At 40.1% G+C, this 24,195-nt stretch overlaps 1 protein-coding gene across 2 annotated transcripts in view; it reads right to left on the bottom strand.

The window, feature by feature from the left end:
- LOC109956582 (transducin-like enhancer protein 4) overlaps window positions 1-24,195 on the bottom strand; it is a 37,231-nt gene that overhangs the window by 8,319 nt on the left and 4,717 nt on the right. Inside the window, exons 5-14 of one of the 2 annotated variants that reach the window (XM_020593823.1) lie at window positions 15,894-15,956; window positions 12,699-12,773; window positions 11,765-11,966; window positions 9,941-9,957; window positions 3,843-3,965; window positions 3,057-3,110; window positions 2,816-2,968; window positions 2,230-2,362; window positions 928-1,115; window positions 1-64 (exon numbers count right to left, since the gene is read on the bottom strand). The exon at window positions 1-64 is cut by the window's left edge and continues 13 nt beyond it. In XM_020593823.1, the coding sequence (XP_020449479.1) occupies window positions 1-64; window positions 928-1,115; window positions 2,230-2,362; window positions 2,816-2,968; window positions 3,057-3,110; window positions 3,843-3,965; window positions 9,941-9,957; window positions 11,765-11,966; window positions 12,699-12,773; window positions 15,894-15,956 (1,072 nt within the window). The remainder of the gene's footprint in view (window positions 65-927; window positions 1,116-2,229; window positions 2,363-2,815; window positions 2,969-3,056; window positions 3,111-3,842; window positions 3,966-9,940; window positions 9,958-11,764; window positions 11,967-12,698; window positions 12,774-15,893; window positions 15,957-24,195) is intronic. The other variant, XM_020593824.1, reaches the window with a different exon arrangement.

Here is a 24,195-nt window from a genome sequence, read left to right as displayed (position 1 = left end):
GAATGCCTGACAGGTTGGGTGGAAGGCCAGGTACACGTATGTGGTGGTGAGGATCAAATCCCACCTACAGAATATGAGGGGATCGTGCAGTTTAAAAGTAGTTCAGCAGCACAATACACTACTGCTACAATAAGCAGAATTGAAAGCCTATAACAGATGTGATTAGCAGTGTGTCTGTCACACAGAAGAGCAGTTTTCCAAGAGACAGTCTGATTGCAGGCTACACGTTTAGATTTTAAAATGAATAAAAAGACATAGGGTAATACTAACGCGTGACGTTTGGATATATCCAGGAAGCTGTTTCTGTACAAAGGGTGCTACAAACCACAAAGCTGCCGGTCTATAAGCACTGATTTGGTGTTAAAAGATTGTTGATGCCCAAGTTTTTAGACATCAAAGTCAACAACCATTGTTTCAGCAGCATTTAAATTATTACAGTTGCAGATTACAACAAATGAAATACAGTGAACTGAAATATAGTGGTTGGATGCTGTTGAAACAGTTTTATATATAACCCACACATCCAACACCCTTTCCATTTTCAGCCAAAGTTAGCTTTGTTTTAACTTTGATAGCAGTTCACTAAATCATTACTGACTGATATCCAACTAAAGATGACAGTACTTGATGAAGTAATACTACAGTCAGGACATGTTTTCCATTTGTTAGTCATTTCACACATGTGGCATCACTGGCTGTAAATCCAGTGATAAAAATAATCCCAAATGAAACAACTGACAAACTATATCAGAATACACAAACATCACCAACTGGTATTGTATTTTATTTTGCCAATATATACACAGGAAATTGTTACTATCAGTTGAATTTAGTTCACTAATCCTTAAAGTAAACTCTGGAGACCGAGTTTTAGTCATTATTACTTACATATACAGTATGAATGTGTATTTGTGTGTGTTTGAGTACCACTTGTGTGCGTCCATAAGCTGCCACTGCAGCAGCAGCCACTGCGCTCATCTGTGGGGAGATGTTGTGTAGGCCAGTGTAGGCAGCTCCCACTCCACTCAGTTCTCCGTTCATACCCGGGTGAGGAACCATACCAAACGGCCCGGGGTACGAGCAGGGCACTGCCAGTGGTGTACGAAGACCAGGAGCTACAAAACACAACACTGTCTTACACATGTTGTGACATATGTGAGGTTAGAGAGCCTGTTTGTCTTTGCAGTGTTAATATAGGCCTCAAAGTACAGTCTCAATGCAACAAAAGTCTGTACACCTGTGATTGTCTTTAGCCTTTATTTTTCTGTAAACTGATTCCATGAAAAGACCAAAACCAACAATGAACTGATCTGACTAACAAATATTGTGGATTTACAGCAGCACAACTGTGGAATGATCAGGCAATGTGAAGCACATTGCAGTATGTCAACCTCTATGGACGGTGTACTGCATCATTAATCTTTGCCAAAGAACACAAAAAGAGGCCCAATGAATATCAGCAGCAGATGGGGGGTCCAACATGTTTGGAGCAGATCTGGCCAGGACAACCACAGTGACTGCATAGTGCCGACTGTGAGTCATGGAACTGGTTGGGGGGGGTTGGTGTGGAACTGCATGGGTGCAAAAGGTGTAGAGCAGATACCTTTACAGATGGCACAATGAATGCACCCAAATACTGGATGAAAAGATGTCTCCTGGTCTCAAGAAGCTTGGCAGGAGAGGAACTTTCTGACGTATCACTAAGCCCAATAGAACGGCACTGCATTATGTTAAAGCAGAAGGTAGAGCAACAAGATGCCGCCAGCAAAGAGCAGCAGAAAAGATTCATCTGTTAAGACTGGCAGAACATCTCTCCACAGATTTGTATAAGACTGTCATCCATGCCCAGGAGAATCAAATCTGAAGAATGAAATCACACTATTGAAGGGTGTACTGACTCTTGTTGTGGTAGGTTCACAAATATGAGCCTTTCATTATTGTTCAGTCTATAGATACTGGATATAACAAGGAAATACTTAAAAGTTACACAATTGTAAGTATGTCTTCAACTCAGAGATCCCATAAATTCAGGTCCTGGAGTGGGTTAACCAAAGCTGAAAAAAGGATTTTAGCTTTATTTTGAACCAACTAGTCCAATAATGAGTCTGTTCAGTTTAACAGATCCTCAGTTTCTAAGCTAACAAAGTGTGTTATGCCATGCTCCTGCATACATATATGGCTTTTCCTCTATAAAATTACACAAAACAATCAATGTGATGCAACACCTACCAAGCGCCTCCACACCCGATGGTTTACCAGGTGCAGACCTGAGGCCCGGGGTGGCGGTGCTGCTGGGGGTCGGGGCATCAGAGCGGGAAGGGGGGGTGCTGGACTTGGACACAGGTGTTGTGGGCTTCTCATTCTACAGCACAAACAACAAGCAAGGTAATCTTAATCACTAAGGACTAGTCTAAACACAATGGAACAAATATCTCTTTGTGGAGCTAAAAGATGCACACAACCATTTCCAAACTTCAGAGCAAACCAAAGACATCAAAATAATATCAGAAACTATTCATGATTTGACTCCAGTTATCACTCTTAAAACTCTATAAAGTATAAAGTGTTGTTACATGCTTTAAAATATAATACAGGCTTTTCACCTAGATTTACAGTAGCTCTTTTTTACATTTTATTTATAATTTATCATCTTCTGGCCAACAAATTCCAACTTTGATAACACCAAGCCGTCATTCTCTTCTATACCTTACCTCAATGATCACTTCACATTTTTCTGAAAGGCTAGAAATAGAAAACTACCCTGAGAAATTATTAAAAAGAGGTTCAGACAGCTATAATTACCCAAATGACTCACCAAATTAATCTCTTTTGACTTGGATGAAGGTGTGCTGCTGGAGGAGGCAATAGAGGAAGGACTCAAGGGTGCATCCTTCTTCGACAGTCGACTTTTGTCCAATCCGTTCTCCCGAGGTGAGTGGGCAGGGCTTCCACGGGGAGATGCTGGATCCTGTGGTGTGAGAGTATAGAGGCAAAAATGGATTTATTTTTCTGATCCACTAACAGAAAAGACGCCATGCTGGTGAACTCCCCAGTACCTCATTGGAGACATCCACTACCAAGTTGTCATCACTCTTCTCTCCATCACTTTCCTGGCATGGACATAAAGAAGGAAGATTTTTGACTTATACTTTGTCTGGTGAAAACATTTTAAAATGATCAGTTTGCTAGCTCTTCACTGTTTAAATAAAAATTATTTTCTAGTACGTTTATACTGTAAATTGCATTCATCACAGATAATCAATGCATTTATCCAGTTCAACACATGATGACTGTAATATTAAAATACACATACAGTAATAAAACTGTGTTACCATACAATCATGGATTTAATTAACACTATGAAAGAAGACCACAAACTATTTTAATCATGTTGATTTTCAACTGGTATTTTCTTTCTTCATTTCATTATTTAGAATAACATGGCCAAAACGGCTCCTTTGGCTGCTCATTTGATCGAGGTTCGAGTTAGAAACAGCAACATACTTGGTTCAAATCACAGTTAAAACCTTTGTCATGTCTTGTTTTTCTCTGTATGTGTCACTTTGAGTATGGCAATGAATGTGGCTTATGTTTACCAACTTCAAATAGGGCATGGTCTGTCGTGCACTCTTTGTTTTGAAGTGGGTTTCATATAAAAAAGCCGTGTTTATCTCTGAATGGTGAATATTTAAGCTTTGACTATTTTGACAAGAAGTAGCAGTAAAGGGGCCATGTGGTCACTAAAGTCCCTAACATTCTTCCTCTCCTTAAAAATAGCAGAACTTGAATGGTAAATCTTCTGTTCAACTCAGAAAAGGTTTAACTTTAACACCTTCACTCACATAGCGTGTGGAGGTCAACTCCTTATCATCCGTCTTCTGTTTCTTGCTCTCAGAGGAGTAATCACTTGAACTCCTATGTTTTTCTCCAGCCCGAAAACTGGCCGATGGAGACACAGATGAGCTCTGGAAGATGCAACAAAAGCATACTTAATGAAGGTTAAAAAAAAGACATCTGTTTGTTCTAACAAAAAAACTCATCAAATAATAGTAGCGTAACAAAGAAGTGACTGTCAAGAAACCCGTCTAAAAATTGTCCTTGAATTGAGAAGATTGTCTGTTCACCCCACAAATGACCACATATTCTACTGCACATTCAAATATATCCTAACTGTTGCTATCTCTCAGTTCTTAAACTACTTTATGCCAAAAAAGCAACAAGTGCACTTGTGCACACAGAAAACCTCCTGGTTTTTATTCTGTCAATGCCAAACACAAAATCCCATTCACCTCCACTGTACCGGGTTAAAGGTAGAGATGGCGATCTCAAAATAAAACCAAAACTATCTGCAATAGTATATATGTACATATTTAGACACAGATAGTTGTTTGTCTTCTTGTTTTTATTTATTTATTTTTTCTGTTTTATTTGGTGCCCATCGGGGCCATTGACCTTGTATTTTATCATACTTGGCAATAAAGTTTGATTGATTGATTTATACAACATACAAGCATACTGTATATTGTTTTTGTGATTTTGATGAACTGATCCTTTAATACCAAATAAACAACAATAGTGAGCCTTCTCTTAGTTTACAGGCTAAAAATATATAACAAGGAACTCTACAGAAAGAAAAATTGAGGAAATGAACGGATAAAGATTAGATTGCTTGGACGTGCCACTGAGTTCCCCTAAATGAAAACCCAGATGACCGCTTACTGTAAACGGCCGCCAAAAACAAAGTAGAACTAAGTCCACATGGCAAAGAAACCTGAATAAAGACCTTATGCTCTGAATAGAGTGAAAAACAAAAATGCAAGCTACAACTTATATTCCACAAATCCTTTGAATGTGCCAAGACTTCTACTTGGAGTTAAACTAGGACAAACCTAGCTCTATGGAGTCAGTCACCAGTGCAACAAGGCAGACAAGCATGAACTGGGCAGACAGAGTGACTGTGATCCATTCCATTTCCTGCTGTACATCACTTCAAAAACTCCTCGGCCTGTCAAAACCATTTCATTTTTACTGTCTCACACAATATCAAAGCAGCACTGCATCCAGGACAGTGTGACTCCACCATCATGAACTCAACAGCATTATTTTGAAGCTTGGGAGGGTCCATTAATGTCCCTCTTTTCCTAATCAAATATGGCATCCTTTAAATACCATTAGTGAAGGATTAATCCTCTTTGAGAAGCAAAGATCAAAATAAGGTCAACTAAACATTTCCCATCTTGCTCAGCCTGTCCCCACTGATCTTTCTCTCATTGGGAGGCGCTCCTTCCCCACCAGATGACGGACAGAGAGAAGAAAAATAAAGCAGGACCTTTAACTCGACCTTTCCACTAACTCACGCTTGTAACCTTTCCGTTGCCCTTTGCCGTGCTGCAAGTGTTGATGACAAAGATTCTGTGGGGGAGGAGTGAGGTTTGGTGTGTGTGTGTGAGTGTGTGAGTGTGTGAGTGTGAGAGAGAGGCAGTGGCTGGGCAGCACTTGTGTCTGTTTACATGTTAGTACTCCATATGTGCAAACAATGCTGAGATGTCGGTGTGTGTACAGGTGTGTGTCTCTTCTTGGGTGAGACAGAGCAGGTTGAAACACCCCCCACCCCCCACCACCCACCACACACACTCTTGCTCTCTCCAGACTGATTAGATTAATTAGCCTGCAAATTAGCTCCTTCAAAAACATCAAGTCAAATTAATTTTGCTGCAGAGACAAATGGAGGCTCTGCCGGCAGTACAAGCATTGTGATTGTGAAGAATATCGCGGTGTGGTACATCATAATTACATTTGCCTCCCATTTCAAATTGATTCTGCAAGTCTTGATAATGATACCTATAACCTCCACCGATTTACAAACAATCCAACTGCCTTGTGTCCCTGTAGCAACAGGAAATGATATGGAGGTTGATGATGACTAGACTTATAAATATAATGTTTTGGGGCAGGACATATTTAAGGCCCGCTAACGTCAACTTGGATTTTTGGCTTCAAGAGCAAATGAGAGGGGTGTAATTCAGTAAAATATTAATATTAACTTAATCTAAACCCGCAGGATGTTTTCCCACATTATACACCATCACCACCATTATGTATAAATACTGTGGCACTTCTAAGCACATTGTTTAAAAGGTTTACTAATCTGTGCCAAGTATTACTGAACCCAGTGCTCTATTTCACCCTGTTCACACTCACACAGTTGCACACATCCACACCTGGAAGCTACACAGTATAGTCTTTGAAGCAGTTAATATTTAAGGGCCTTGCTCTAGAATACCTCAGTGGAAACGTTTCTACAATGAGGAGCCAATTAACTTAGGCATCGATTGTGGTTTGGGTTAAAAATATAAGGTTAGAAAACTTTCATCATCATGTTTACAATTATAAACCAGTGGTTAAGGTTATGAAACGATCATGGTGGTGCTACGAAAAGAAACAACGCTCATTATTGGTTTGAAATGGGAAACAAATAGAATTTGCCAGAAATAAAGGTAATGTCTGTTTTCTTCTCCTACATAAACTTTGTCACTCAATAATAAAGGCAACTTACTTCCTCCTTTGCTCCCACCTTAATTCCTATATCCACTAGAGGGCTGTCACTAACACAAATGTGTGTCGTTTTGGGGCACTTGCTGAAATGACTGATGAATTACCATATTAACCATGTCACTGGGTCAGCCCATGACTGCATAAATAATAATACTAATACTAATAAATCAATGATTAAAATGATACTTTACCTTACTTGTTCAATTAATAAAAACTGCATTTGAAAGCTGTTCTTCCATCTTTTCTTGCACCATCCCTGTTTGTTTCCTCCCCTCCAGACATCACACTTTACTTCTCACTACCATTTGGGAGAAAGCAGGGTGCATCATTTGGATATCCTGTATTTTATTCCTTTTGTTTCTCAGCTTCTTTCACTGACAAACCCACAAGAATGATGCCTGGCTTTGTTCACAACAAAAAAAAACCTTTTTAACTGTGGGTTCAAGACAGTTGGTCTAATCCATCACCTCTGATCCTTCTGTTCAACTCATTTTGTTTCTTATTCTGCAGCCAACACAGCATGGAAGGACACAGCATGGGCTACACACAGTATACAGAATTTTTCAAAAGAGCATCCTGCCATTAAGAAAGAGAAACAGGCTCTGGCTGTAAACTCCGTTTATCGGTGAAAAGAAACTGGACAAAAACAAGAATAAATCTGAGGGCCACTGCAGCAATCACGCTGAGGTGAGAGGTGTGTTTACTTCAACAGGTGATTCATTCTAAATGTCCATCTAAACTAAAAAACAGCCTCATTAGGGACTCATTTCCCACCTTATTCTAAACATACAGTACAAAATCATAATGGAGACTTTGTTAAAGTGTGATTCGCTCATGTGATTATATTCAAGGTCATTTAAAAAGAAATAAATCATTGTCTTATTTGCGAGCATATTAGACTATGCATGTCCTTTCAAATTAAAGGAATTCATTACATGGTGGTCTGGAAGGGAACATTACAAATACACACACACTTTATCTCTCTCTCTCTCACACACACACACACACACACACAAATCCCAGAAGCAAAAATCAATGGCACTGACAGAGTAACTGAACCAACAATTAGCTTCATTTGATAAACACACTCACTCCCACCGCCAATAACAACAGACCTGAGGAGCTGCAGTCATTCAACACACCCCAACTACACAAATGACTGCCTGTACTGGCAACAATAAGTATGCAGACACACATGTACGTCTACACCCACATACCATTATCAGTGTGTGAGGTGCTAACGCCAAGGACATTAAGGCACAGATGTTCATGCAATTCATACACACTGTACCCTGTAGACTGTTGCCAAGGCAACTGTAGACCACTGACAAGGAGCTTATTGGTTTCATGAAGTGACTGTTGGCTGCCATGTCAAAGAGCAGATGTGTGTGTGTGTGTGTGTGTATTTATGTGTGTGCTAATGAAAGGCATTCATCATTCTGATCTCTCCATCTTTACCAGTGATTTCTGACAACCTCACACACACACACACACACACTGGCACACATGCAAGATATGCATACTGCTAATCACTCCCATCATGGTGCCTACATTTCTGTGTGTGTGTGTGTGTGGAGGAGGACCTACTATATGGGGGGTAGGAGATAACAAATTAAATATTCCTCCTGTCTCCACCTACTCAAAAACAACAGAGAACACACACAACCCCCTAAATTCTAGCACACATGTCTGTGTGTATGTGTGCAAGAGAGTATGAGCTTGGGCTGCTGGAATAAAGAAATGCTAATCTGCTTATTGAGTATTCAACAAACCAAATGTTTGCCTTGGGAAAAAAGCTCCGCTTAAGGGACTAATTACAACAAGCGCTGGATGGAACGCTGATCTACCACGCCACCTCTTTCTGCTTCCTGCTTCCTTCACTAGCCAGACTTATGTTTTTTCCTTTGCTCATCCTGGTGTTTCTCTTTCACCCATGTCTTTTGTCTTATTTGTCATTTTCACATATTTTAAACACTTGATTTTCTGTACAGTGCTAGTACAAATACATACATGATTATTGTATCAGAAGATACTGTATTAATGGTCTTAGAGATTTATAGTAAAGTTCATCTTATATTACATAAAAATAATGTTATGAACTATATCAACATCAAATTTCATGTATCAAGATTATTTAAAACCTCTGTTTTGACATTAAAACCCCTTTAAAAAAGCATTTTCCTAATTATGACTTCTACCCAAACAGACATACATAGATACACTGATGGTAATAACTTCAACATTTCATTAAGGCAAATAAAATACAGTGATGGTGCAGTGGTTAGCACTGCCAGCCCGTAACAAGGTGACTAAGGGTTTGAACCCTGTGGCTGAACGGGGTCTCTGTAGAGTCTGTGTTTTCTCTGTGGCTTCCTCCCACAGTCCAAAGACATGCAGGTCAGATAAACTGATGACTCTAAAGCCCCTTTTCTACCACCTGGTATTGGCTCAACTTTCTTTTGTCATCAGTCAAATACTGCGGGTAATACCTGGTACTATTTTTGGTATCATCTCTGTCGAGGTTCCAAGCGAGAAGAGGTGATACCAAACGGTAACGTGTAAAACTGCAGGCTAGTGATTGGTCAGAGAAATCGTGTCATCAACGTGCGAGATGTCCTGGAACAAAGAAAGTGCCATTTTTTAAAAGCACCATTATTTACGTTAACCGCTACGTTACTGGAGTTACTGTACTAGCTAAAAACAGCCACATACCGAGAATCCACAACAGCATACCTTCGATGTCCTCCACTGTAACTGTGTCGGTCGCTGACGGCGTGAAGGCGGCATAATGCGGTGTTGCTATGACAACCAGCTACACTGAGAGGGGACCATCTGCAGTGAAAACCAAGCACCGGTACCAAAAGCGAGTAGAGTTGAGCCAGTACCAGGCAATGGAAAAGCGCCTTAAATTGCCAGTGAGCGTGAACAGTTGTTAGTGTCTACCATACTGTATGTATTAGCCCTGTGACAGACTGGTGACCTGTCCAGGGTGCACCCCACCTCTGGGACCACTGGGTTTGGCTCCACGCCCCGCAACCTTCTACACTGTAAGCGATGTAGATAATGGATGGATGATTTTGTGTTTACTTTTTCTTCCATGACACATTTTTAAAAGCACGTGTTATATGCCTGTCTCTGTTCATTCACTTCATGTTGCTTATAAAATCTAATATTAGATACCAAGTGCAAGCAGGTGTGTCAAGAATAAAAATTAATAAAGAAATCTGGTGGGGAACGTTGATGGCAGGAGAAGTAATTGCTGCCTAATGTGTGCAAACTCAATTTCCAATTTAACTGTGCGTCACCTGACAAAAAGAGACACCTGAAATTGAGTGAGCAAAATTAAATGTCTTTTTGTAAACAGAAGAAACAAAGAAGGACTTACCTTGACCGAGTCTCTGTCTGTGAAGGCGGAGGGCAAGAGAAAAAAAAAATGATTAAAGCATTTAATGCCCAAAGAACATGTGCAAAGATACACAGGCATACTCATAGTAGATAAATAGTGGATAACATAAGAAGAATGCTTAGAACTAAAAAGACTAGTTTTGTAGTATTGATGCTTTTTGTTTATCTGTCTGTTGTGATGCTAAACACTAAATTGGTGGACTACTTCTTTAATGCAAGACTAAAAGAAAACTTAGCATTTCTCTGCTTATTTTTAATCAATACTAATTAGCATTTGTCATTTAGCCTACAGCATATTAATGAGGTAGAATTTTGTGCAACACAGAAAATATGTAGAATTAGATTGGCCACTGTGACCCATCAGTGAAGTCAATAACATCCTGTTAGCAGAAAGACACTGAGTGTAGCAGCTGCTGTTTTACATAAAAGTTTAAAAGGTTGTAAATGATATGTTTAGTCGATTCTGCTGAAAGGAATTTAGTTAAAGGCTGCTGAAACCTGCCAGAGGGTACATGTCTATTTCTGATAATGACCCTTCTTAACAAAACAGCAACACAAGGAGTCCAACAAAATTAATTTCAGTAATAAATTCAAGAACTAAAAGTTTGCTACAGTGCTCCATTCTCAGCAGATTGTGCACTTTAAGAGCCTGTTTAGATCATACTCACTATCCCAAACATACATACTATGTACACATGTTCAGCTGTTTATCTGAACATATGTACACATCAGTATCTTGTCCAAAAGATTTTATGGAACTGTAAATTAAGGAGCCCTGGGAGTCAAAATGGTAGTAAACACTTGCATCAGTATATGTGTAAAGACATTCAAAGAGTAGACATCTAAATCTAGAATCGCATTGCTATTGATTGTTCTACTAATCACAGTGGGTATTACTTGAGTTAGCAGCTTTACTGCAGCTACAGGGCAAGGTTAACTACTCTACTGCTCTCTAAAAACCCTCAGAGACATGCTGCAACAGAGTAATCAAGAGCTGGCATAGACTGTTTCCATCACATACACACAAACACGTGCTCACTCACACAGTGTCTATGTACGGTAATTAAATGCTTGAGCTCAAAGTCGGCTTGTAGAAGAATTAGAGGCGTTCTGTGTGTACAAGAGAAAAGAGGCATCACGGTGGTTGTCTACTGCTCCCTATTAGGCCAATTAAAATGGCATAATGACAAATCAGTTTTTAATTGATGTAACTGCTTTTCATTCAGAGTATTAACTGTTATAAATGACGATATAATTCATAGCTTTGACTGAATTTTCTAGGCATGTAAAATTGGTTTTTGATCATTAACTGAGCAAAAGATTAATGCTTCTGCATTTATGTCTGTTAAACATATTTACCATGTGCTTGTGAGTAAAATAAGAGCACACATTACTAGAATTTGTATTAAATACTGATGTGTTGTATAGGGTTCTTATTGTACTCTACTTTAAAGCTTCACAATTAAACAGCCTGGTATCCACTGTGCTCTGCAAATGTAAATAATGCTTGTTTTATACAATGTAGAATGTGTGACATAAAACAAATTTCAACCATGGATTTGTTCATTAACAAAGTAGCATGATCTATAGTTTAGTAAGAATTAGCTACTTGTTTGCATTATATCAGGATTTAACTGTGACCAGAGTTCAATAGAAATTAATCCCTGCAAATATTCATATTAAATAAAGCTGTAAGATGAAGAAGAGCTGTGACTGTGTAACACCGTAGACACTTGCATAGAAAAGCTACACACAGACATACTGTAAACATCTGTACAGTACACACAAACTGAGCAGGCCTGACCTCTCAGGTGCTCGCTGTTGTTATCGTGGTGTTTCCTCTCATCTTTGAGTGGCAGCTGGTGACCCAGGGCAGTGGAGAGTGCCAGCAGGCTGGCAGTACCGGCCCCGGGGGGCAGTGGGGGCTGGAGGCCTGCTGGGTGGGGTGTGAGCGGCACAGGGATGGCGTGACCGTGGGAGAGGTGCTGGGCCTGGAGCTGTTGCTGCTGCAACACACACAGAAACACTGATTAACTAACACTACATTTGACTTGAAGCACTCAATCGAAAAGAAGACAGAGAAGTAGAAAACAGAAGCAAGGAAAGAAAAACCTCCCATTAGCAGCACCACATGGCACCTGAAGCATCTAGTGTCATGAAAAATGTACACACAGTGCTGTTTTACATGTGTTATATGTCTTTACGTACAACATTTCAGTGTGCTCCTGATGAAGGTCTGAGCAGACTGAAATACTGTAAATAAATAAATAATTATAGCAATAGTAAGCAAGGCAGTTTATGGAAGTTTTTTCTTTTTGATTAAGGATTAAAACATTTTCAGCCAAAATTACTTTTTCTTAAATAAACATAAATGAATATATTTGATGAGCTTCCTCTAAATTTGGCTGTTAAAAAATTCTGATCAAAATATATTCCAAGTCGATATTCTGACAAAAAGGCTCAGTGTTGAAATATTTGGGCCAATTTATTGAACTGGATGACTGAACCCTCCCTCGTTTCCCTTGTTGTAGATGCACTTGATCTATTCATGTCTCTTTAAGAGCTTGCAACCAACTGGCCCATTCTGCACATCCCTCAGCATTTGTACTTGGTGCTTAGCTCCACTTTCATTGTACTCTTTTTATATTAATGTCCCTTTTTTCAACATTGATCTCTGCTAGAAAAGGATGCTCTGCACATCTTCTAGTTCACAGTGTGTGTGCATGCAATACACTCACTCCTATGATGGCGTTGAGTTCAGCCATGGTGACCTGCTTGGCCCTCTCCACCGCCTGCACCACCTGCTGCTGATGCTGAGAGACAGAAACAATCAGAGGGAGCGAGTCACTGAAACAGCAGCTAAGACAGTGTTGAATTCAGACATCTGGATTTTTAAGAGAGATCACAAAATGATGACATCTATGAACAAACAGCAAAGGGCAGGAACCGCTAATCATTATCACAGATTTATTCTTCTTCCAAAGTTCAATAATGGCAATATATCAAAAAAAAGACTGTGCAGACCTGTGAATCACCTTCTACTTCACATCTGTTTGATGTCCCTTTTCTATCAAACATGAATCATAACCACAATAACTGGCAGCTTCACCAGGTCACACAATGAAACTTTACACAGCTTGACAACCACTATCACTGAGCAAAGCATCATGGAGCCTGATGAACTACCATTCATCTCATTAAACCCAGTCATGTGCAGTAACAGAGGGAGCTGTACTGGGCCTTTTTTCCTCACCAGTTGGACAAAAACATCCACCGTGCTATCAAAACCCAAGGCTCTGACCAAATCCAGTTTCAAAGCCATCAAACAAGGATCTGAGACACCTGTGAGTCATCACTGCTGTTTGCTCTGTATTTGGAAAACAAGTGTTCTTCATAATTTGATGCTAGCAGAGTGTTCATTAAAACTCATCGGATAGAGAAAATGAGCAGTTTTGCACAGGCCAGTTTATTCCTTATTTTGAGAGCAGAATGTTAAAAAACAAAGGGGTGACTCAAGATCCATGTATGCTACTGGATCCAAGATATACTGAATTACAAGTGGCCAAACATCCTGATGCATGTAAGAGTCTCTGCAAGCTAACAGAGTAAACCACTGAATGCATATGTAATTATGGTGTCCATGCTAGAGATGATATTTCACTTTTGGGATAGTTAAAACATTTTCCATCCATTAAGATGGTGTAGCTGCAAAAACCTCAACACAGAGAAAGAGATTTCTAGAGAATAAAGGGAAACAGATACTCAGAGAAGCAGAAAGCTCACAGGGCAAAGTCATCCAAAGGGTACAGAGAGAAAGACAGATCCGGATGATGAGAGCGAGCTGGAAGATTCATCCAGGAGTGCAAAACATCAAAGCAGGCCAGAGATGAAAGGGCTTATCAGGTGTGGAAATGAACCTGACCACTGGGTTCAGCTACACCTCTACAGACTGGATCTAACCTGCCCGAACGTGAGGCGCACACATGAAAAAGATCATTCTCTCTGATCACTGTCGGCAAACAGCGTTTGTATCATTATCATCGATACTTCTAATAATTATAGACCAGAGGTGGACAATACAAAAAGTGTTTTGCCCAAATTCAACAACTGACAATTAACTTTGTCATTTCAGCCAGTACAAATGATTTTCATTTTATCATACTGGTTTTATCTGCTACACTGTATCATGACACTTAATGCAAAAACAAACATCTGCTGTAAAATATTTCAGGTTCATCCACATATATACATACAGGGTAATGCAATGTTTGTTCCTAATGGACCAAACAGACATTAAGGAGAAGTGTAAAACAATAAATAAACTTTGCACAGGCCAATTTATTCCATCTTTGAGTAGAAGGAAATAACTGTACACTAAAACTAATAACACTGTGATAAAAATTGTTGTTAGTTGTCTGGATTTATTAAAACAATTGTCTGCAGCTGCAGAAGGAGAGGACGCATCAACACAACTGCAGAAAACAGGAGAGACTGCTTGGACATAATGTTGTCCATCTATTTTGCTGTTTTTTTCTGAAGTGAATGATTTTCTTTAAGTCACTCAGCAAAGGAAAGCAGGACCACGAATACCAGATCCCAGAAATCACTACAAAACATTTAGAAATCCACATGTAGGGAGATGATCATTTCATCCTTTAATCACTGGCTACAGACGGGATTAGCAACACTATAAAAACCTTTTTCCTTGAAAAAAAGACAAAAGACATTATATAATAGGTAGCCTAAGGAAAAGGAGGGTCATTTGTGCTGCCCAGCCACTGCCTCTCTCTCACACTCACACACACACACACCAAACCTCACTCATCCCCCACAGAATCTTTGTCATTTAGTAATCATGATTTAAATCAAGACATATGAGCATAACAAGACTATGACACAGGATTCAGTGCCAACTTAGGTTATTTGTCAGTCTTTGATCCTCTGGGATAAGGACACAACTTTGTTACTACTAGTATATAATGTATACAGGCATAAAACCCAAATCCATCTATACATGAACAATTATTGTATACTCATCTGGTGATATACACACAAGGTAATTCTTAGCAATTATTGCTCAGTGCAGCAGGTTGACTGACACGTCATCCCATTAGCAACATCAATGCTGCTGTCAAAAAAATTAACATACTGTGAAAAGAAAACTGCATCAGAAAATTACAAAAATAAAAAGAGTTCTCACAAACACATGATTTACTGCACAATAATAATATGACTGTGTTACCTTTCATATGCACACCCACTATGTGAGGCTGTGTATCAAGACAAAGCAGTAAAAGCTGCTTCCTCTCCCTGCCTCCCCTCTCTGCAGGCCTCAGGGCTGTGCAGCAGCGCCACAGTTTAATGCCATTATTCCTAATCCACCCTAAACCCTCCTAATCCATGGCTAATCTGAAGGAGAGCTTTGGAGTCCACACTCACTCACTCCTTCCTGCTGTTCCCACCCCTCAGCACGCGCACGCACGCACGCACGCACGCACACACACACACCCCTAAAGATTTCTTAATGACCATAATGTATAAAACACTCTTCTCACCCCTACTACTGTATGCATACAATTTTCAGTTTTTTTTTTTAACACAATATGTGCACACAGGTGGACACACAAAATAAACACAAACCCAAACATGTTCTCACACACACACTCCTGCATATGTTAGTGGGAGACATTTAATAAGTTCAAAGAATATCTGCCTATCCCAAGCAGGGAGGATTAGCCCAGGATAATCCGTGTTTGTGTGTGTGTGTGTGTGTGTGTGTGTGTGTGTGTGTGCAAGCTGTATCTGACTGTTTTACCTAACAATCCACCACACACTTCTACTCCTCCTTCTGTAGTTCCTATCCGTCTTCTTTCCTTTCCCTCTCTCACCCACTTCTGTCTTAACTCACAGTGACAGGCATGCTTGAGTCTTACCTCTTGGGAGAGGAAGGGGATGACTTGGGCGCAGATTGCATTCAACCGTTTGACGATCTCCGCCTGCAAGACAGAGAGGTGGGCGGACAAAACACAGTCATCTTCAATTTCACCAACGGACAAAAAGGTGCCATTGTCTTCACACAACCTACAAATGCAAATCAAGAGTTTAATGTGTGTGAAATTAAAGAACCTGCCCACATTATTTTAACATAATAACAGTTCATGTGAAAAAAAAAGCAAAAATAATAGAAAAATACAAAACAAAGCAGCACCAACACGGTTTCATGTAAAGATGATCTTTGTGAAATCCAGTACAAAAACCACATAGCACAACAAGCTTTTTATTTCCTCAAGAACTGTCCACACAAACATTTTTTAAATGTTTATAATCCTACATTTTTTTCTGCTGTGCACAGAAACCTCTTCTTAAATCACACAGGTCTGGATGAAAATAAAACCATGTTAAAGGCGATTTTTAGCATGATTTCAGGTTTTAAACTGGCCCCTCTACTCCACACATTCAGTGACAACTCCACAGACAAACACATATAATTCTTTTCACACACATTTCCCATTACACTAGTACACAATCCACTTTATAATTACACAGAGTAGGCTACAGCCGGCATGCAGACTACATAATTGCTGTTGTCACTACAATTAATACTAGTATTTGAAGCTGCCAAGGGGATCTATATCTGTCCCACACAAAGAAATACAGAGATACTGCATATACTATACACACACGGCTACAAATGCCTGGGGAGGAAGGATACTACTTATTACAATTTCAAGCAGCTCTCTCATTCTTGATGTAGAGCATTACATCTTTGACCTCAGGCCCTCTATGTGTAGATACACAATAAGTGGCAAAAGCATCACAAAAGCCATGTCAGTTGATTCCCATGACAAATTTTATTTGACATTACTATTTTTTTTTTTTTTTATTATCTTGAGCTGTTTTGATCCAACTGCCTATTTGGAAGCATTTTAAAAAGCCTGCATTTATGACAGAAAAGGAAGTAAAACTAATAATCAGTCTGTCCAACAAAAGCCAGAAACAGAGAACAAGATGAGTAAATTGCTTCTGGCAGGTGAGTGCAAACAAACTGAGGTTTAAAGAAAGATTCAAATCTAAGCAGCAGAACCAGGGATGCCGACTTTTTATTCCATGAATTCTTCTTTCTTGTCCAACATGGCACCTACATTACCCACGATGTAGCGTGACCACAGTCTGCTTTCATCAAAGATTTTGATGTTATGCTAGTAGAGGCTAATGCAGCCTCAAGCAGAAATGAGCTCACTTCTTTCTAACTACACACCCCAGATGTTAAAGTCTTCAGAGGAAAAGCAGTGGAGCTCCCCTTTAGTCAGTACAATGAGCACAGTAAAGAACAAGAGCAAGAACGACAAGATCTGTGACTTGTAAATTTAACCGTTAGACATTTTTGTCAGCAAGATTTTGAAAACACCTCCATGACAGTTAGAGCTGATTTATGGTCACTCAAAGCTGCTGTCATCAATCCACATCAGCCTGATGGGCAGTTTGTGACTATAAACCCGGGGTTTGGCCCTCTTCACAATTTAGAGAACCACAGAGAGAGAAGTCTTCTTAAACAGGAAAACATAAGACACACGTAAGGTTTTTGACGACTTAATCAGCTTTAATTAATTAAGAGCCAATTGAAAACATAATTATTAACTGAGAACCCTGTCAAGGACTTGCTTCATGTATATAACCTTGACAGAGGTGAACTTTGCTCTGGTATCAGTGGTAACAGATGGCCCCAGAGGCCGCGAGAGCAAACCAGCGGACACATACACAAACCCTTCAGACAGAAGCACAAGCAACACTGCAGCAGGATCGTAGGCAAACACAACCATGTGCACATAGACACAAGCAGATACACACCTCCCCAGACTTCTCTGTATTCATCTGATGTTTTCACTGACCCTCAAGGGTTGGCTTTTAGAGATTATACAGCACTCTGCCTCTCTCTCTCTCCGCATCAGGTAGGGTTTTTTTTTTAAGCAGGGAACTGCCTGATCCACTGTCCCACAGGGAGTGCTAGTAGTGCAACTCAAATCTAAACACAAACACAGAAAAAATACACAGACTTGCACAAAAACACATTAACAGGCACACAGGGTTGAACACCACCTTATTTATTTGTAAGACTAAATGCATACAGCTGCATAACAGTCTTTTCATTCGTGGTTGACTGGGATAAATATTATGTAAATGTGGAAACTGTTACCAGTAATCTTTAGTTGTCATGGGTCATTTTATAGTATATCCTCGAGATTCAGGCTTTATTAGTGACAGCAAAAATAAACTATTTGATGCTTTTTAAATTACTACTCTGGAGCAACTCAAGGATTTTATCGCTCATATCCCCCCAATATACAAACATTGTTATTCATAAAATCATCTGAAAGCTAAATAAAACATGTTTTCCCCTCAATGTTTTAAACTGACTCCAAAACATACTGGATGTTCACTGAACTCTTCTTGCTTGATGTTGGTGCTCATGTCAACTAGCACAACAGCTGTGTGCACAGTCAGAAGCACATACAGTGCAAATGTTCCTGGTCTTCCTGTATTCTCCACGTGCCATGCACAACTGAGTGCATGGTCGTCATGTGTGTACAAGTGATTATTCGCCACCCATTCTGCCGTCCATTTTCTTCCACTTATCTGTTATTGGGTTGCAGTGGCAGCAGGTTTAAGCAAGGTAGTCCAGACATCCCTCTCCCTGGCAATGTCTTCCAGCTTCTCTGGCAGGATTCTGAGGCGTTCCAAGGCCAGATGATATAGAATCTCTCCAGCGTGCCCCGGGGTCTCTATCCTACCAGTGGGATGTGCTTGGAAAACCTCCAAAGGCAGGTTCGACAGTCAAAGCCTCCTTTCAAGCACCTTGGCATAGGTTTTCCCAGGGAGGCTGAGTTGTGTGATACCCTGATAAATGGAGCACACACTGTGGTCCCCCTTTTTAAAAATGGGAACCGCCACCCCAGTCTACCAGTCCTCAGGCACTGTCCCTGTCCCTGTCCTCCTCATGGAGGAGCACAACTGTCCTCATGGAGGACAGGGACAGTGCCTGAGGCATCAACCAAGACAGACCAACTTTGTGCAGAGCCTTCGGCAGCTCAGGGCAAATGTCATTCACTACTAGCGCCTTGCCACCGAGGAGCTTTTTGAAGCTTTAGTTTTTGCATCTGCAACCCTCTGAGCTGCAGCCCTTTTGGCCTGCCGGTACCTATAAGCTGCTTCAGAAGACCCCTGGGCCGACCAAGCCTGGAAAGCCTCCTTCAGCCTGCTTCCTTCACCGGTGGGTTCTCAGGTAGCTGCCGTGACAGGCACCATCGACCTTCTGGCCACACTGCTTGTACAATGGAGGACTTGAACATGCCCCATTTGGATTCCATGTCCCCAGCCTCCCCTGGGATGTGAGAGAAATTCTTCCAGAGGTGTGAATTGAAAACCTCAAGGACACGGGCCTCAGCCAGGTGTTCCCAGCACACCCTCACTACACGTTTGTGTTTCCCAGGTATACGTATCCTGTAGCCTCCCCCACCATCTGATCCAACTCACCACCAGGTGGCGATCACTTGACAGCTCTGCTTCTCTCTTCACCCAAGTTTCCAAGATCAAATGACACAACAAAGTCGATCAAGTGTTTAAATCACATTAGATACAAACCATTGTGTTCTTCATCATTACAGCTGGTGTTTACAGTCTGGAGAATTTCACTCAGTCACTTTTTTTTATGAACTGGGTCTGTTGATCTGTCAATAAACTGTCACTATGAACTGACCAGGATATCAGTGTGGTGCTAGTCAAAGCACACACACAGACACACACAAAACACATAATGGAAATTCTGTGCACCACCATGCGCTGTATGAGATGCATGGTCTTTGCCAATCTGTGTCTTGTCCAAAGATTCAACACGAGTTATTTTTAAATGCCATCTTTTGCCCAATCTGCAGTATGAAGCCTAAAAATATTCCCTTAGTATTTAGCATTGTCAAAACAACAACAGAGAACAGCAGCAAAGCTTCACATTTGAGAGGTGATTTGGTATTTTGGCTAAAAAAAAAAAAAGATTCACTGTCAAAACAGTTAATACATTTATATCAACAGACTAATCAATTAATCAACTACTTGCGTCATCACTGCACTGGAGAGCAAGACACCAGATTTTAAATAGAACACTTCAAAACAATATTCACCAGAAGTTCAGAGGTTCTGATATTAGTTTTAAAGAACAAGCAGCAATAATAAATTTATTATTGAGTTTACACCGACTGCAAAGCAAACATTATTTATTAAAAAAGCACTTCCAACTGCATTTTAAACACAAACACTGCTATAAATGAAGTTTATTCTTATATATCTAATAATCTGGAGTTCTTCTGTGTTACAAACCAGCAGTCCAGGGCTGAAAGTTGACTTTTACACAGTGACTTCATCTTTACTGCACTGGAAGAACCAGCTCGGATGAAGGCTTTGCCAGTTAACAAATGCTGCAGAAAAGAGGTGAGGCGGCCATGTTCAGCCAAACAACACAAAGATGGAAAACCAAGCAAAAGCACAGAAGCACAACTTCAAACTAAGTCTTATTCACTCTCAAGACAAACACCATTATTTGAAGGGCAGTGTACTTAAAGAGGTTCCTCTGAGCACAATGAGCCAATGTTCATGCTTTTTCATTTACCAACAATTACCTCATAAACTGTATTATGTCAAAAAATACCCTAAAACATCTGACATCTAAGGGCTGTCTCATTATGTTTTTTTCTTGAATAGTCCCAAGTGTTGCACTAAGCTTTTAAGACTTGGTGAATGTAAAGCTGAATATTTTTGTAAGCCACAGGATGTCTGAACATCAAGTTATTAGCAGAGGTGGGGAGACATTTAGTGTCAAGCAGATGGGCTGCGGATCAACTTACCTGTGATTACTGCAGAGCTGCAGTCGCACGCCCTCCCACAGACAACCTAAAACACTGACATTTCTATTTTATATTTAACGTTTATCCAGGGAAGACTTGCTCTGCACACATGCCCTTTTTCAGCCTCCCATTCAGACACACCAGGGAGCTGCCATATTAGCCTTTGAGAAAAGCCAGTGTAATGGTTGGTTGGAGTTTAAGTGCCTTGCTCAAGGCACCTTAGCTGAGGGGAAAGGAGACTCAGTATGCTGCAGCTGGGCAATGAGTTGGTACTCCTCCATAAGGAGAACGCCAACCCTAGCTGCAGCATAAGAAATGAATGAATAAAAAAAAAACCTGCTTCCTCTGATCTGTCTTAAGGAAACAGATTCAAGGTGACAGTGAACGGACTGCAGACTGCTATGATAGTGAGGATTAGGTGAGATGCTGCATCAAAATAAAGATAACCACAGACTAAGCTTCCATAATTTACTGCATTAATATAACCAACATTTCAACCATGGCTCAAACTTCAGTCATAAAATAAATTATAAAAGCTGATCATCTTTTTTAATGGAGCGTGTTGCCTTGACCTATACCTTGAGTTTGGTGTGTGTTTACCCCGCTCTCTATCATTCACTTCTTATTACTTTTCATTGGCGTTTTGACTTTTAAATTTACATTTCACTTAAACTATATGATCACCAACCTATAACATAAAAAAAAAATCTGATGCAAGTGTTACCCTCACTGTGATGGTTTACACAACTCAAACAAGTGTCTGCTAACTGAGTCTGCTTTAAGAGCCTGCTCTTACAGTAAATTAATCCCTATATCGCAGTGAAATGAACTGCTAACTATATTTATTCAAAACAAATAACAAAACTATATTGATTTTGTAATGGCTGGTTTTGAAGTAAAGCTTAATTTACATCTCAAATGAACGGTCGATTATCCAATTAGTCACTGAAAAGACAATTAAATGTTTGAGGGATTTTAGTCCTCTGTGATATTAAACTAAATACCTTCAGGTTTTTTACAATGTTTTGATATTTTATGAACCAAATGATAAACTGGTAAATCAATCAAATATTCAACAGACTAACTGATAATGCCAATTGCTGGTTGCAGCTAATATACTGTGAGGTACCGCAAAACCACAAAATGCAATACTAAAACTGATATGGTTTACAAAAATGGATTAAAGCTACTAGATCAGTCACAGTAAAAATACAGATCTCCACTAACAATTCTACAACCTGAACCTCCAATCAATTCATTTTGAAGAGCTGACCTTGAAATGTTGGTTCAGAAGTGGAAACAAAAGCACTAAAGCAGAAAAGGAAATGGAGATTCTTTTCCACAAGGCAACACAACCAATTTTAGGTGACATTTTACATCAATGGCAAACAATCGTGACTGTTGGCCAGGGTGCAAAGTTGTCAGCCTGTTTGGCCAACACGTCTGTTCACACTATAGAGACCAAGGCAGAAAAAAAGAGGCTCCTTTTTCCTCAAAACGCATCGTGTGATTTGTGCAAACCTGGAGAATTTGTTCCTCCATCGAGCAGGCTTCAACTCCGACCTGGACCCATCGCTGTCTTGACAGTAAAAAAATAATAGGAAACGACCGGCCAGAGAGTCCTCTAAGGTTAGGACTCAAACCAGGTCGATCCATGCAGCTTATTGTTAGATTAGAGGAGTCTGTGGTCACATAAAGCCCAGAAACCTCTGAGATGAGATCATGTGCACTGAATTTATCTTTGACCCTGCATGCGAGTCGCTGGAGAAATGCTCCTCCAGTAAAAAAAAAAAAAAAAAAAAAAAGAAAAATCAGAGCAGTAGCTTAGAGAGGGGATGTGCATCTAACTTCTTATCTTACAGTTTACCCCTTGTGATCAGATCAACAACATGCAACAAATAATAACTGCTTGAAAGCACACCAGGAAAACTACTGAGCTCTGAATAAGCTTTTATTATTTACCTGATCACCTACAGTACAGCTTGGTGAGCTTGTGCAGCACAGCAATAATCAATTATCACCAAAGATGTTGCCCAAAAAATAGCTCACATGCTCACAGTTTAACTCTTAAAGAAATTAGATCAGGCAAGTGCCCTGGAGTCAGATTGGGTCAGAGAAGATCAAATGTCCATCTCCCACGTGGAGCTTTGTAAGCAGCACATCAGCACCACTTTTCACCACCAGCTAATACACCTAATGGACCCCACCGTATAAAGGCTCTATTCTCCTGTGACTATGTGTGTGTGAGTGGATGTTTGAAAGACCCAGCTCAATAGGTAGGGAAGGACAGAGAGGAACAACAAAGGCTTCTCTACAGACAGGCTATAAACAGCTCAAAGTATAAAACGAATGCTTTAGGATTCACTTAGTTTTTAATAGGGCTGAGTTTTTTTTTCCCACCTTGCAAGCTATGATTTGCAACATGAGATTATTTCCTCTCCAGTTAATTTTGTGGCATTTCAATAATTAAAAGAAACACTAAACTTGTGATCCATGCATAAGAAAGAGGTCAGAGCAACAGTTACATGTGAATTATGGTGTTAGCAGTTTTTCTGAGCAATACTTGCAAAGTGCTTTGGTGAAAACAAAAGATTTTTACTCCACAATTTCCTCTGAATAATTCTGAGATTATTATAAAATTTCACAGTCATTTGCTTTTATGTGTGAATTAAATGAAACCAGTGTTAGTTAAGCCCCTTTTACACAGAATACGGAAGTGAAATTTGAAGTAAAACATAAAATCTGAAGATCGACATGTTTTATATGGAAGTTGTGCAAAATATTACTGCAATTTAAAGGTTTGATGTGCTTTTTGTTCTAAATGCATTTTAGAAAGTGGATTCAACATTATGTGACCAAAACCCCCCAAATGAAGCAAATGGCTCCTCATCCACCGCAGTGAAATGAGTTGTCAGACTTTGTTGAAAACACTGTCATCCTGCAGTATCAAAAAGCCTTAATACTTCCTTCTTTCACCACCTTCCGCTCCCTCCTCCTCCCCTCCTCATCCTTCACTTGCTTTATTTCTCTCTCAGCCCTGCTAATTTGCAATTGATTAGCTGTCCTCTTGCAGCTCAGTCCCATGCTGTACACCCCTTGCATCCTCCTCCCTCCTTATCCCTGCTCACACCTCCCCACCTCCACATCCATCCGCTCCTCTATCTATGAGTCAATTTCTCTTTAACGAGCGTTGATACATTTCACTCCCCAGGCACCAGAGCCCTTCTGTGTAAATAAAGCAAAGAGCAGAGCCAAAAATCAATGGGCCTATTACCCTCAGAAAATGCTAAACAAGCAATATTAGCAATCCGCTTGGTAATGGAGGCCAACTGCCTTAATGGGG

The sequence above is a fragment of the Monopterus albus genome, unplaced genomic scaffold, assembly GCF_001952655.1.
Source record: "Monopterus albus unplaced genomic scaffold, M_albus_1.0 scaffold20.1, whole genome shotgun sequence".
Lineage (NCBI taxonomy): Eukaryota > Metazoa > Chordata > Actinopteri > Synbranchiformes > Synbranchidae > Monopterus > Monopterus albus.
The sequence above is the reverse complement of the archived record's forward strand: the minus strand, read 5'-3'. Positions and strand labels throughout refer to the sequence as shown.